At 33.5% G+C, this 14,761-nt stretch overlaps 1 protein-coding gene across 1 annotated transcript; it reads left to right on the forward strand.

The window, feature by feature from the left end:
- Nucleotides 1–236: 236 nt before the first annotated feature.
- Nucleotides 237–1,230, forward strand: LOC129940037 (uncharacterized; the record flags this gene model as incomplete). Its single annotated transcript, XM_056048260.1, has 1 exon — nt 237–1,230. A coding segment is annotated over one exon (597 nt), but the record flags the coding sequence as incomplete, so codon positions are not given.
- Nucleotides 1,231–14,761: the final 13,531 nt, after the last annotated feature.

Here is a 14,761-nt window from a genome sequence, read left to right on the forward strand (position 1 = left end):
GAAATTTCCAGCGTCGGTAGTAATCGTTAATAACATTTCGAAGGTGGTCAGTTGTTGGTATAGGCATATATTCTTCCACAAGTTGTTCCCATATGATAACGCTAGTTTCCAAGACAATGTTACTTACTGTGCTTCTGCCCATTCGAAAAGCAAAAGCTAAATCTCGAAACGAAAGACCTGTTGCGAGAAATCTGAAAACATTGAAGATACAAAAATTGTAAATAGTATATGTACGTATAATTATATTTCAAATTTCAGGAGCCAATGTAAAACTAAAGTGGAAAAACCTAAAAGACACTTTTCGAAGGGTTCTTCGAAAAGCTCCACGTCCAGTATCGGGATCCGAAGCTCCACCAACAAAACCGAAATGGCCATTTTTTGAAATGATGGCCTTTACGAGGCAGACAATTGAACCCGATCCAACTGAGGGAAATCTTCGAGAACCAGAAAGTTATTCAATGGCTCAAAATCGTTTTTTTGCAGAAACAATATCAGATTTACTGGAAGAAGAGGATGTAACCCTTTCAAGTGTCAATATGCTTACAAACAGCACTCCTTCTACGAGCACCAGCTGCCCCCAAAACGTGCGAAAAAATAAAAATAAGAGAGCGTCAACATACAATTTGGAGTCAGAATTTCTCGAGTTAGAAAAAGAAAGACTACAAATTTTAAAGAAAGAGGTAGCAAAAAAAGAAGAGGATAGTGATGACCTTCAATTTTTCAAAAGTCTTTTGCCATTTATGGCACAATTTAACAATTTTGAAAAACTTGAGATAAGAACTGACATTCAAAATATTATATTGGATAAACTGAAGAATACAAATAAAGATTAAAAAAATTAAAAAAAAAACTAACCTTAAACATAAAACCAGCCGTTGTTCTGGACTAATTGCTTTCTTTTGTCTTGTTAATTTTGGTCGAACTTTTTCCAACAGCAAATCAAAAGATGGTACTGACATACGACAATATTGCCAAAAGCGATCTGGAAATCTGCGAAGATTTAGATATAAATGATGAAATTCACCATAATTTTCCCTTTCACGATTTATGGGGTGTACACCAAATCTACGGATTCTCGATCTTATTACAGATCTATAAATATGAGCGCGACTTTCAACCAGTAAGCTACGATGAACCGCACTTGACGAAGGCATTTTTCCAACTAATCGCTCAGCGACGTGTCGTTTAGAAAATGGCCACCCATCGCTCAGATTGGTCGCTCAGCGACTCGTCGCTCGGTCGCTCAGTCGCTCGTCGCTCATTGCGTGGCCGAAGCCTTATGTGGCCACCTCCATACGATTTCATGTGTTCTAATTTTTTTGAGTCGCTCAGCGGCTCGTCGCTCGGTCGCTCAGTCGCTCGTCGCTCATTACGTGGCCGGACCCTTAGCTGGAAAGTTCACGAAATTCGTTCGATGGTATATTTGTCGTGGAAGTAGTTTCTTTCCCGGAGATCGTAGTACAGTCTACTGTATATCATGCGGTGCAGTGAGCTTTTGGCTTGGTCCGTGTATTGTTCTCTTGAGGCTTCATCCAGACGAGCTATTAGGCGATATAAAGTTGGTTTCCAAGAGGAGAGGTTGCTGTAGATTTGGTCAACATCTAACCAGTCTTTAAACCATCCATTTCGGGATTGGATTGTTTGAAGAACTACTTTTTTTTGGGAGACGATAACTTGGCATATCCAGAGCTTTAAGGATGTAATCGACCTGTAGCTTGAGTATTTTTATAAATAAAGACGACAGTCTTGATTCCAATCATGTAGTTTGGCGTACACGAAGGAAGGTGGAAAGTCCGTTTAGTGTTAAATCTAAGCAGTTTTTCCACTTGTTCATATTTCCGACCCCCCCCCGACCTTGCGCCGCATAAAACATAACTGATTCCAAAACAGCTTCGAAGATGCTGAATTTACTGGAATGCGTAATTTCCTTATTATTACTCGTAAAACATTGCTTCCATGCTACGCTTGAAGCTGTTTTCGCCATAACAAGTTTTCCAGTTTTTCCATGCTCAAGTTTTTAGTAAAGCAGACTCTTTCACCAACTACTCTTTCACAATTATAGTACCATTGTCCACTTGCACCCGATCTTCCTTCGCCATTATTAAAAACCATCACTTTGGATTTACTTAAATTTATCACTATAGATTTCGACTTTTACAATATTCAGCAAGCTTGTTTATCATTAGCTGTAGGGACTGCACAGCCCTGTTTAACACTCTGATAAGCATTGACCATTCCATATTGATGCTTTGGTAGTCTTGTATAAATTTTCCAATACCGTACCGAACTTAAGCGAAATTCCTAACTGGTAAAGCTTGCGATCCACGTTGTCAAAAGCAGCTTTGAAATCAATGAAGAATGCAAATAGTTTCTTATTTCTCGATAGAAACGAGTCAGCAATCGAGTGGAGTACAAAAATGTGATCGACGGTGGAGTATCCCGATCTGAAGCCAGCTTGGATCTCACTGAGCAGATTATTAGAGAGTATCCATTCATTTAAACGGCTGAGCAGAATCGAAGTAAATATCTTGTATGACGAGTTGAAAAACGAGATTCCTCCGTAGTTTTCCGGAACTCCAGTGCTTCCCTTCTTGTGGATTGGGAAAATCAAGGCATCGCTGAACTGGTTTGGAATTCATCCTCCCTCTACGATCTGATTGAATATTTCTGTTAGAGATATAACAAGAGTATCTGAATCATATCTGTAGAATTTTGCGGGTATACCATCTGATTGAATGTGTAAACAACTCTAAGTTCAATTTGTAACAAAACCGAGTTACTCGTAGGACATAAAAGCTTATTATTCTTAAAATTCGTTCAAGTGACACTCCCATTCTTTTAAACTTAAAAACCATAATATATTTAAAATGTTATCACGACAGTTTTGAAGAAGACAAAGTGCCACAATATGATTCATAAATGTTGATAACCTTGCTTTATGCTCTGTGATTTCCTCACACCAAAAAAATTCCAAGTTCTTCCCAAGCATTTCATATTCATTCTTGAATTCAAAGAAAAATTATAAGGAAAAAGGGAGAAATCTTGCAAAGGTCCTTTAAAATTAAATAAAAAAAAATAATATTCACTGACTCACCCCATCAACAATGAAAAGAAAAAGAAACTCTAGTCTCACCTTTAACAGACTTCAAGAAAACAAAACGAACCTTTTGTAGTGTGTAAGACACAACGACTAGCGACAACAGTAGTAACCCCTCTCTTCACCCCCACCCCTTCGTCAGGACATCCTTAGAAGTCACATGAATAATTTACTGCTTGTTTTTCTCTTCTTCTGTTTTTTTTTTTGGTTCCACATCATTGATAAGGACATCACGTATTTTGACTACAAAATATCATTTTTCTTTCTTTCATTTGTAAAAGTATTTTTGCTTCTTCATATTTTTTTCCTCTTATTATTATGTTTTTTAACTTTTTATTCACTTTGCATTTTCCTAGCAAACAATACCGGCCTAATCTCACTTCCGTGCGGCATACGAACAAAACCCTGATTACACTGTGTTTTCTTTTTTTCTTGTTTTTGTTGTTGTTTGGCTGGGTGATAACTAAAGAGTGTGAAAATAAAAAAAAAAATAGAACAAATTGAATCAAAAAGGATAAGGAAATAAGAAAAACGCTTAAAAGCCCATTTCGATTGTCATACACGAAGAAGAAAAGAGGGTGCGTGTAAAATTCTAGAATTCGTAGAAGAATAAAAGGAGGCACATCATTCTTATGCATCCTCTCTTTCTTACAACTGATAAGTTGAGCATAAAACATTTTATTATTGTGTAAGACTATGAATGGTTGAATGGATGGTACAGGACAAGAAAAGGGTGTTTCTTTAGTTTGTCGGATTTAATAGTTGTTTTGTCTTATTTTCAAAATCTCAACTAAAAGGGTTTAAAAAAAGAAATGGTCGAATAGCTGAATGATAACCCGTTTATGCTAGTTTTTAAAGATCAAATGGAATCAGATCCGAATTAATATTTTAATCAGATCCGAATTAATATTTACGCTCTAACAGTTACGCGATGGTTAGTGCCTAGTTCGGTCATGCTAGAGCTCTTGGCTTTGATCCCTGTCTATACCATCTAAAGTTTTTCTTACTGCCTCTTGCGAGAAATTGACAAATCCTCCAAGAGTAATTATTGTCATGAAAAGTGCTTTTTCAATTAAGCCGTTTGGATTCGACATAAAACTCTAGGTCCCCTCCATCCCTGACACGACTTGCATATAGGAATAGTTGAGAGGTGTATGTCATTAGGACTTTTAGCGTAGGTACTGTACCGCCACCTACATACTTTATTTAATACAAATGTTAAAATTTTTGAGAACGCTTCGACTGATTTAGATGAAATTGCTTTTTGAAAATTTGTATTTTGTTTTGAAAAGTTTCGTCTTTATGAAAACTCTAAAGAAGGCTTCGTGAGATCTGTGGTGTTCTCATATGTAGGTAGAGATATTAATTCACTCTTAACTTTGAAATACCAGATAAAACACCCTTTTTTCCAAGAACACCCCTGTTATTGTTATTAATCCATTCGAAGAATCGAAGAAAAGAATATCACAAGAATTGTGTAGCTATTTGTAAAAGATTTCAGTCATTGGCTGGACAAAGCGTTTATTCATCGAAGAAGAAAGAATCTCTAAAGGAAGGATCTAAAAACTCCCACTGGAAAATCTATATACGTCTACACCTATCTGCTATTCTAATGAGATACAAACGTTTATAGAGATATTGATGGAAATTTCTAAAGTGTACATATACCTATGCAGATATGTATACAGACAAGACCGAAAAGGATGTGAGAAAAAAAGGATTTATTTCGGCTCAAATGACTTGCACAATGGAGTTGTGCGCTGCATATATCCTTTTGATTGTGTAAAACTTGTAACATACACGTTTGTTTGGGTTTTGGGATATGGTTCTGGGTCTGGATCTGGGGGTACGCTTTTCGTCAGTTATAGTGAGTTGGGTGTGTGGGGAATGGGTGTATAATATCAGGTTGTTTTGTAAAGAAAACTTCCAAAGATATCCTTTTGATTTGATTCTTTTTTTTCTTGTTATTTTCATCCTCCGCCTCCGACTGAGTCTTTACTTATTTATTTTTTAAATCTCTTTTCGATATGCGGAATTGCAAAATGTAAAATACCCACGGCGTCGTCGGTCGGGCAACAAGAAAAGAAGGAACATTTTCTGTAAAAAATCCTTTTCTTTGGGATTTGATTCGAATATAAAAGCCACGAAGACACGATGGGAAAATAAGCGGACACATACCTACACCAAACACACATTGGATGAATTTGGATGGGATAGAATTGGAATTGAAATTACCAGAAAAATGAATGTGAAGTTGAAGGCGACGACGACGACGACGATGAATTGTATTTCTTTTATTATCCTTCGCTTCACATTGACAAATGGAGATTTTTCCTTTACATAGAAGTCAAAAGAAAACAAAAATGAGAAAAAGAAAGATATGAATAGAAAAGAATATCGCAATATACATCCTGAATGGTGATAACGCGCGAAAGGCGAACAAGAGTGAAAATTCTACTTTTTCTTTTTCTTCTGAAAATTGAAATTTTCTAGGAATACCTTTTCTATTCATGGGACATTCTTTTTATTTTTGTTTTCTTTTTGTTTATAAATTGAGGTGGAGCTATTCAAAGATGTCCTGACGTATTAAGGACAACAGTTTGACTGGTACTAGAAGTGACTGAGTGTAGTTTTTGTAATATATTGCAAGTTAGAGGGGTAGGTACTAGGATGTAGGTTTAAGATGGCGAATGTACCTGAGTTTTAATAACCGCCCCCTATTTCTGTTACACCTTCTTTTTCCGGCAAGAAGTATAGTGTCTGTTAAATAGAAGGATCAATATTATTTTATAATATTTTTAGAATCATAATTTAAGAACTTAATTAAAAATTAAGAATATAAACCCTAGTATATTAAATTTTGTATAAAAAGAGATGGTCAATGGTCTTATGATAACTGTTGATTTCTGCGTTCTAGTTAACGTTTTTATAAATTTATGTTATAAATTGTTTTAGAAATAAAAAATAGAAAATACTAAGATAGACACCCAAACAGACCACGAATCGTTGTAAATACCAATCGGGTTTCCGCTTAAGTTTCTCGCCAACAGATAATATTTTCGTGATAAATACAATTATCCAGGACTTCCGACTCCGTCAACGGAAATTATTCATTTTCTTCATTGATTTCAAGGCCGCTTCCGACACTATAGATAGAAAAGCTCTTTTCTTCAAATTAAACCAACTGGGAATTTCGACAAAAATGTTAAGAATAATTAAAGAACTTTACAACGGATCTAAGTCAGCAGTATGGGATGGAACAAAATCATCAGAATGGTTTGAAACTAAAACTGGATTATGTTTATTGACCACCATGTTGTTTCTCCTTTTTATAGATGATGCGACATCTTATTTACCTGCCGGAATCAACATAGCTAGTACAGTAATAAAATCTCTGTATCACCTGAAAGCTTACAGTTCATGATTAATAAGTTGAAGGAATATTGTAATTTTTGAAATCTTATTATCAACATATATAAATCTAAAGTTATGATAGCGGAATATACGACAGAAAGTTGTTCACAAAGAGAGAAGTGGTGTTACGGTAGAGAAAATATTGAAGACGTCAAAAGTTACAAACACCTAGGAATAGATGTAACTCCATCCTTTACTATTAAACAATACCTTGCATCAAAACTAGTCACAAAAAAAAATGCAATTAATGTTAGTTGTAATCTACTATTAAAAAAGAAAGAGGAACCAATTCAGCTAAATACAAAGTTTATGAGGTGGTACTACGTTCAATGGTGTGCTATGGGGTCTGGGGTTTTCAAGAATACCAGGAAGTCGAAAAGTTTCAAAGATTCTTCATTAAAAAGATATTTCAGCTGCCTAAAAATACACCAAACTACATGATTCATTTTGAAACTTGATTGGCAGCACTCTACATATACACACTAAAAATTCATGTTGACTACATTATAAAAGTTATCTCAAACTATAGTCAAGAAAGATTACAACACATTCTAGGACTGTACGCTATTGGAAGCAACCACCCCTTTATACAAAAATGGAAAGATCAAGCGGAGTCAGTTGCCTCTCCTTTGGCAAAGACCTTTAGAACTAAAAAATCAAATGTATGCAATAATAAGAGAAATATATAATACGCATAGAAAACTATATGAAAAATACAAATGAATCAGAAAATCGCCTTATATACCCGACATTAGTCTATAATCTCAACGAAAATAATTATTTCACCGATACAAATAGTTGCAGAAAAATATCTTTGTTATTTCGAATGGAACATCTTTTAACAGCGCCGAAACCAACTGCTGCACACTTTGTAACCAACATGCAAGAGAGGACACGTTTCATTTCATAGGTATTTGCCCAATATTGAGAAACTGGAGGATCCAATATTTTGAAAACCCAACATTAACCTTAGAAGATCTTAAAAAAATACTTAGTGGTCCGAATTGGGACGTTATTTATAAATACTGCGAAGTAACTTTGCACTACCGAAAACTTATTATTTCAGAACTTAATTAAATCACTTAAAATATTATAAGTGTATGTTACTCACTCTGACAGACGGCTATTTTGGCCATTGTCATCTCTTTTTCATTTAAAGCATTGTAACACGATCATGTAAAATATTTGAAAACTGTTTAATAAATGAATCTTATTGAAAACAAATATTTGAATTGTTTTAGAAATTTGTAAATTAATATTTTTACGAGAAAAAAATTAAAAAACATTTTAAAAGGTTGAAAAGCTTCTTCGATAAATCAAGCCATGGTCACAGAACATGAAAAGATTTGTCCACCCAACGGATCCATTCATTACACCAAACATTTGTTCTCTAGAGAAAACACTATTTTGAAAATAGAGCCTTCGAATTTCTTGTAGTATCGGACAAATAGCTAGATATCTTCACGCTCATTTCCGTTACAATAATTACAAGGGACCGGTAGATCTAACCAATGCGGAATATAATTCAAGCTCAATATTCCAACCATCAGTGATATTAAAATTGTACCTAAAGCTCTCGCAGAAAGTCTTTTATTGAAATAATTTGTCGCATTAGTATTTAGATTTTTATAAATTTCTCTTGTTGACGATGATGACGCTCTATTTAGATGTTGAAGATATGTATTTTCATCAACTTTTGCGATAACATTCGAAAAGATATTTTGCCATATCTATGTTAAACACAGTCAGTTCAAGAGAAACATTATGCAATCAAGCAAGTTGAGTCCATTCCTTAAATGGCGATGCAAAAGAACCTTGATGATGGATGTGTGAAGATTAGCACTTGGTTTACTCATCAATTTTGTTAGAAAATCTGCAAGCAATTTCAAATTTTAAACATAAATCGGCGTAATTCCAGGCTCAAAATTAATTGCATAGGTTGAAGTCGTCGAACTAGGTAACCCAAATAATCTTTTGAAAAAAGGCGGTGCATAAACTTAAATACTTCAAAAACTTGAATACAGTAAGAAAAGCAAGTGTTAATGTTTGTTTGGAAAACTCGGTGTTTAGATCCTAAATCTATGTTTTTGTTTGAGGAGAAAGTTGGCCACATTATGTTGAAAGCTACTTTAGCTTCTTTACTCTTATGCTGAACATTTTTATTGAAGCTACTGTTAGCAGACATCAACACTTCTAGATATTTGAATTCCTGTATACTATTACTAGGTTGGTTGTTAAGGAGCCTTTCAATAGGTTGGTTGGTAAGGAACCTTTCAAATGGTTGGTTGTTAAGGAACCACCTTTCTTCTGTCAACCTTCTACAACTTTTTGCCTCAAATACCATTATCTTTGCTTTCTCTGAGTTTATTTTAAGGGCCCAGATATTGCTTTACGTTTGGACCCTATTCATTTTTAGCTTTAGAGAAGATGGGTTATCCGCTAGCATAACCAAGTCATCCGTGTATAAAGAAGTACTTTTATATACGAATATCAGACCCCAAATACCTCTCGGACTAATAACGGTAGCGTCTTTTATAGTATTTTAATATAATAATATATATATAATACTCGTGGCGTGATTACTAGTGCGTAGGACTGTTATACCAGGCGTCTTCGGTTTAATTCCTGCGCGTACCATCTAAAAAGGTCCACACAACATAACTCGCACACAGGAATGGTTGAAAGTTGTAATTTACGTTTTTTTTATAAATCAAAAATTGAAAACAAGTATTTGTCACCTCGAATATTTTGCAAACAAAAAATGGTATTCCACCCAAAATGATTTTTTATTACGGATGACATCTGGTAATTTTTTTAAGAAAAAATTGGAGTAACAGCTTTGAAAATACTACTAAAGTCAGTAAAAATTGATTTTTAACTGAATATTTTAGCAACAATTTAAGACATTGCCTTCAAACTGAATAAATCCGTAAAAATTCGTAAAAAAAAAATAAAAATACTACACAAATTTGCTATAAACTGATATTCCATTCGATTACAAATTCGATCTACAAACCAATGGAAGGAATTGACCATAGGTACCATAGCAAAGTTTTGACAAAGGAATACCAATATTCAAAAAATGCTTCCAAAAATTGAGAAAAAAAAATCAAACATTAAAATCAAAATATTGTTTTTTAATATTAGTTAATTTTTTAGAAATATTTATTTACTACTTTGCAAACGAAAAACTACGAAAAAAAGGATAATAAAATATACGGTTTTCAACTGAATTGCCTTGAGAACAGAGAATGATAACTAAGGCTGATGATTCCTTTCGGGCAATCATCTACCCGAATACCCGGCTTCTTTCTATAAGCGGGTAATCCGCTTTAAAACATTAACAAATCTTGGAAAAAAAGTATTTGGTATAGCGACAAAATTTTATAAATACGAAACATTTTACTAGCAACTTAATTTTTAAAATTTCATAAATTCTTGATATGAAAAATTTGTTAAGTTTAAATAATAAATAAATAGATCTTGACTTTTGTGTAAGGATACTATCAAGATACATTTTCTGGGGCCAGAAATGATCTTTCGGAAATAAAAATATTGCCTGCAGTTATTGTGATTCTTCTAGCATCAGTTTCAATCTACTAGTAAGCAGACTGATAGCGATAGTAATAATATAATAAAAAAAATTGAGTCCGACATAAATTCGTCAAGAAAAGCCAGACAATTCTTCATACCAAATTCTGCAAACTTTCTCATTTCCTGAGTTTTTGTATCGTAACAGCACAATTTATTCAACAAAATTCATAACATTGCTGCATGAAATGCATCAAAAACCCTCTTAAGTATTGCATTTTTGATCTAAAACATGGAAAATTTAGAAAACTTTTGGAATTTTGGAATGCATTCATATGTAGGGAGTCGTCCAAATTAAATAGTTAGACCAAATCTTGCTGCACAACAATGTTCTTAAATAATCTAATAACGAAAGTTGTCACTCAAGCCCTTGAAATATGTAAATAGAAGGTTAAGGTACTCATTATGAAATTTACATTTTGTCTGTACGTTTGCGACGTCGTCCAAATACATTTTGTTATACAGATAATAATGCAGAAACATGCAGAAAATGCTCTCAAGAAAATTGCGTAGGTGGTTTATTTACAATAGCAGTTTTAAAAAAAGGTGCAAATTTTGGTTAACCCTAAATATCTCATGAAACAAAAAGGCTAGAGACTTGAATTAAATTTTATATAATATATTAAAACGTGATACCAAACAAGTACACTTTTTGAAAAAAATGCGTTCAACGGTGATGATTTTATCTCTAAAACAATTTTGTAAAACGAAAAACAACGTTTTTAACATTTGGTCATTTTGAAAAAAAAAAAACCTAAGAGAAAAACATCACTCAAAGTTGGTAAAAATTGAATTTGGACTTAAATATACTTTCAAAAATTGAGGATTATGGCTTTCATCTTATTTTAACTTATAAGGAATATTGTTTTTAACGATTCAGTAAAATTTTGAGAAAAATCGAATTGACAGTTTTTTACAAAAAATAAAAACCTAAACAAACAAATTAAGAAAAGTTTGTAAGAATTGATTTTCGACACAAATATCTTTTCAAAAGCTTGAGATATTGGCTATTACTTTTTCTATAAAAAATTATGTTTTTCCACTTTCAGTAAAAATTTGAGAAAAATCGAATTGACAGTTTTTTATGCAAAAAATAAAAACTTAAAAGAAAATTTTGACAAAAGTTGGTAAAAAATGATTTTCGATTCAAATATCTTTCCAAAAATTTGAGATTATGGCTTCCAACTAATTTTAACTTATAAAAAATATTGTTGTCAACATTCAGTAAAATCTTGAGAAAAATCTAATTGACAATTTTTTTTTTACAAAAAATAAAAACCTAAACAAAAAAAACTATACTAAAACTTTTAAAAAATTTACTTAGGACTCAAATAGCTTTTGAAAATTAAAAATATTGTCTTCAAACTCTTTTCATTTCATTGAAAATATTGTTTTCGATATTCGGTACTTTTTTTTTAATTCAAACGTCCGTTTTTTCATAAAAAAATAAAATCTACAAAAAAAATATACGCAAATTTTGTAAAAATTGATGCTCGGTTCTTTTCAAATTAATTTCATTCATCTAAATAGTAAAATTTTAAGAAATGCTACTTAAGTTGGTAAAAATTTGTTTTCGACTGAAAAACTAACAAAACTAGATTTTCAAACTAAGCAATTTCTTTGTATGAAAAATATTGTTGGTAATTTAAAATTTGTAAGAATAGTTCAACTAACAACTTTTTTAACCCAACACAAAAACCTACAAACTTTTAAGCAAAACAAATCGACAGGCAAAACTCAGTCAAGTTCTTACAGATTTTTAAGAAGTATTTTTGCGTCATATTTTAAACCCGAAGTATGAAGTATAAATTTATCATCAAGGTTAGATGCAGTTGCTATTCATAAAGAATTTATACTCCAAGCACGAGACAAATATCAGAACTTGTTAAAGAAGAGAAATGATTATGGCTCAATATTTTAAAATTACTTTTTTTGGCTGTTATTCTGTTAAGTTGCTATCAAGTTAGTTAAACAAAATAACAATATGTAGAGAATTAGGGCCTAGTGACTTAAACTTGCAACCATTCATGTGAATGAGTCATTTCAGAGATGAAAGTACCTACAATTTCCAAGCCGAATATGAACTGATAATTTGAGAAAGCACTTAGTTAGTTAAGCTAACAAAAAATACTACACAAATCATGAGAATACAAAGCCAATATTCTCACAACTAATAACAGGCCAATTACTAACTTTTAAATTAATGTTGCATTAAAAAAAAAAAAACACCCCTCAACTGATGTATGACTATACTTAACATTTTCCGTATATAGAAAATTTACAGGTAATAGTAATACAGTCGTTATTTAGACCGCTCAACTATAGGCCCGACGCCCGAAGCGATTTAATCTATAGGCCAAATTACATACATGGTGTCAACGTCCGGGATCTAAGCATCGATATTACTTAGGTACTTAGCTTCTCGAAGATTACAGGTTATTAAAGAAAAAATATTAATTATTATCTCACCAAACTCATTAAAAATAGTTTTCGTCTAAAAATAATAATCAGCCACTAATTAAGAACCCCTCCCGCCCTTCTCAGCATCATCATCACCACCAGTATATATACCCAGCACCAGCACCCATAGACATGGACATCAGAGGCTCCCACATAGCTCTTGAAGGCATTTTTCACACTATACTTTCATGATGAAAAACAAGTACCCCAGCACCCCTCGCCTGTGATGTTGCCTGAATCCATTTTATTGCAGACAAAAACTCATTATTTCACCTTCTTCATCGGTGAATAATGTTAAAAGCCTCTGTGCCATTTGCACTATGTGACTATACTATAAGAACGAAAAGCTTGTTAAATGAAAATCGCTTCAAGCTAGACCCCATCATCATCATGATACTGACGATGATGATGCCACAACACAGCCCGGCTTTCCTGGGCCTGTACCGCTTATATACGGAGAATAATGCATAACTTATAACACCAAACACATTGAAGTTGTCTGGGTTGTGATTATGTTTTCATTTTGACTTTTTCACGGCCAATTAAATGCATAAGCCCGTTCGACACTGTAAAATATTGAAAAATCTACAACCCCTCTCTGTTTCTGTTTTCAATACTGTGAGCATCCCCAACCACGCCTGTAAACTATTATCTCTTTCGGCTTCCTTTTTCCATCATCGCATCGCTTCGTCCTGGCAGGCGCATCGTAAAGAAGGAGGATGGGGAGTGTTAAAAATTGAATTATCTCACCCATTTTGTTTCTCATTTTAAGGGTAGCACGACACGACACAAGGCGATGATTGTGTCAACGTTGTTTATCCTTGAGCTCGAATACAATACCCCAATGGTGAAGCTATCTATCCGAAGCTTGCCTATATACAGTACACCTGCGTGTTTCCCGTCGTCGGTCGTCGTCATCTTCCTCATCAGATTCTGTGTAATGATTGGGGTGTGTTTTTTATTTCAATCCTGCAACAACACATCCAACCGACCGAATGAAGGGGAGAAGGAAGCCAAGTGCATCATCATGCAAAATTGACAGTTTATTGGAAACTCAATCATGCGGCAGGAATGCATATTGAAAATTTTATTGAGGGGGGTTAAGCCTTCAAAAAAAGACGACAAAGTTTTGAAGTGCCTTAGCTTTTACCTATATCTGTCCGGAAGTTAAAACACCAAAATGAGCAACTAAAAGAGCGACTTTTGAAGGACGCTTGTTTTATATTAATAAAATAATTAGAATCCTTTTTCAATAAGTAAAGAAGAAAGATTCTTCCAAACGGAAGTAGAAAACTTGTAGAACTTTATTTAACTTTCATAGGCAAAGTAATTACCAGGACGAACGACGAAAGTGAGGATAATCTTGAAAAAAACAAATCTTGTATCGTAAATCGTGCAGGATAATTAAGAGAACAAGATCCTTGATGTTATTTGGCATTTATAAAACAACAACCCTTTCTCATTTGGGTATATTTACTTTTACCAAATGAATGGGAATTATTTCCGGTGCAAGGAACTTACAAAAATTCCGCATAATAATTCGTTTTTGTTAGAAAACATAAGGGTTAAGCTAAAGCAGTCCTTTTTTTTTAAATTTTAATATTTTATCTCTTGGTACACATCAGTGAATTATTTTGCTAATAATAATATTTTTCAGCTAGCTTATAAAACATCTTGAAGCACCTACAAGCTATAACTACTATTGCTACTACAAGTTCAGAAGTAAAAAATAATAATAAAGAACACGATATACTTCGCGGAAAGTTCAGAAAACTTTATCCTTCTTATAAAACCGACGACAACGAGCAACGACAACGAAGACGATGCGATGATGTCCTGATTGCAATCTTAGTTTTAAGTTGCAAATGAAACAACGAACTACGAGTAAGTATCTATACAACAAGAGCGAAGAACAGGAAAAGGATTCTGCCGAAAACCCCATCACACAAGGACTCGCTTTTTTGGATTTTGGCGGAGAGGATCTTAGTGCGCGGGCAAATAACTTTGCAAATGACGGTTGTTCAAACGGAAATCGGGCTTGAAATTTATCGCCCTTAATTTACGGTTTATATAAATTTTATGTTGGAATTGAAATAGTTTGAGTTCGAAAGCTTGTTTAGTGTTTATATACCTCGAAATCGGGGTTAGAGGGATGTTGGATTTTGTTGAAGAGAATGCATTATTGTTATTTGTTGGGAA

This window comes from Eupeodes corollae, chromosome 1 (genome assembly GCF_945859685.1).
Source record: "Eupeodes corollae chromosome 1, idEupCoro1.1, whole genome shotgun sequence".
Lineage (NCBI taxonomy): Eukaryota > Metazoa > Arthropoda > Insecta > Diptera > Syrphidae > Eupeodes > Eupeodes corollae.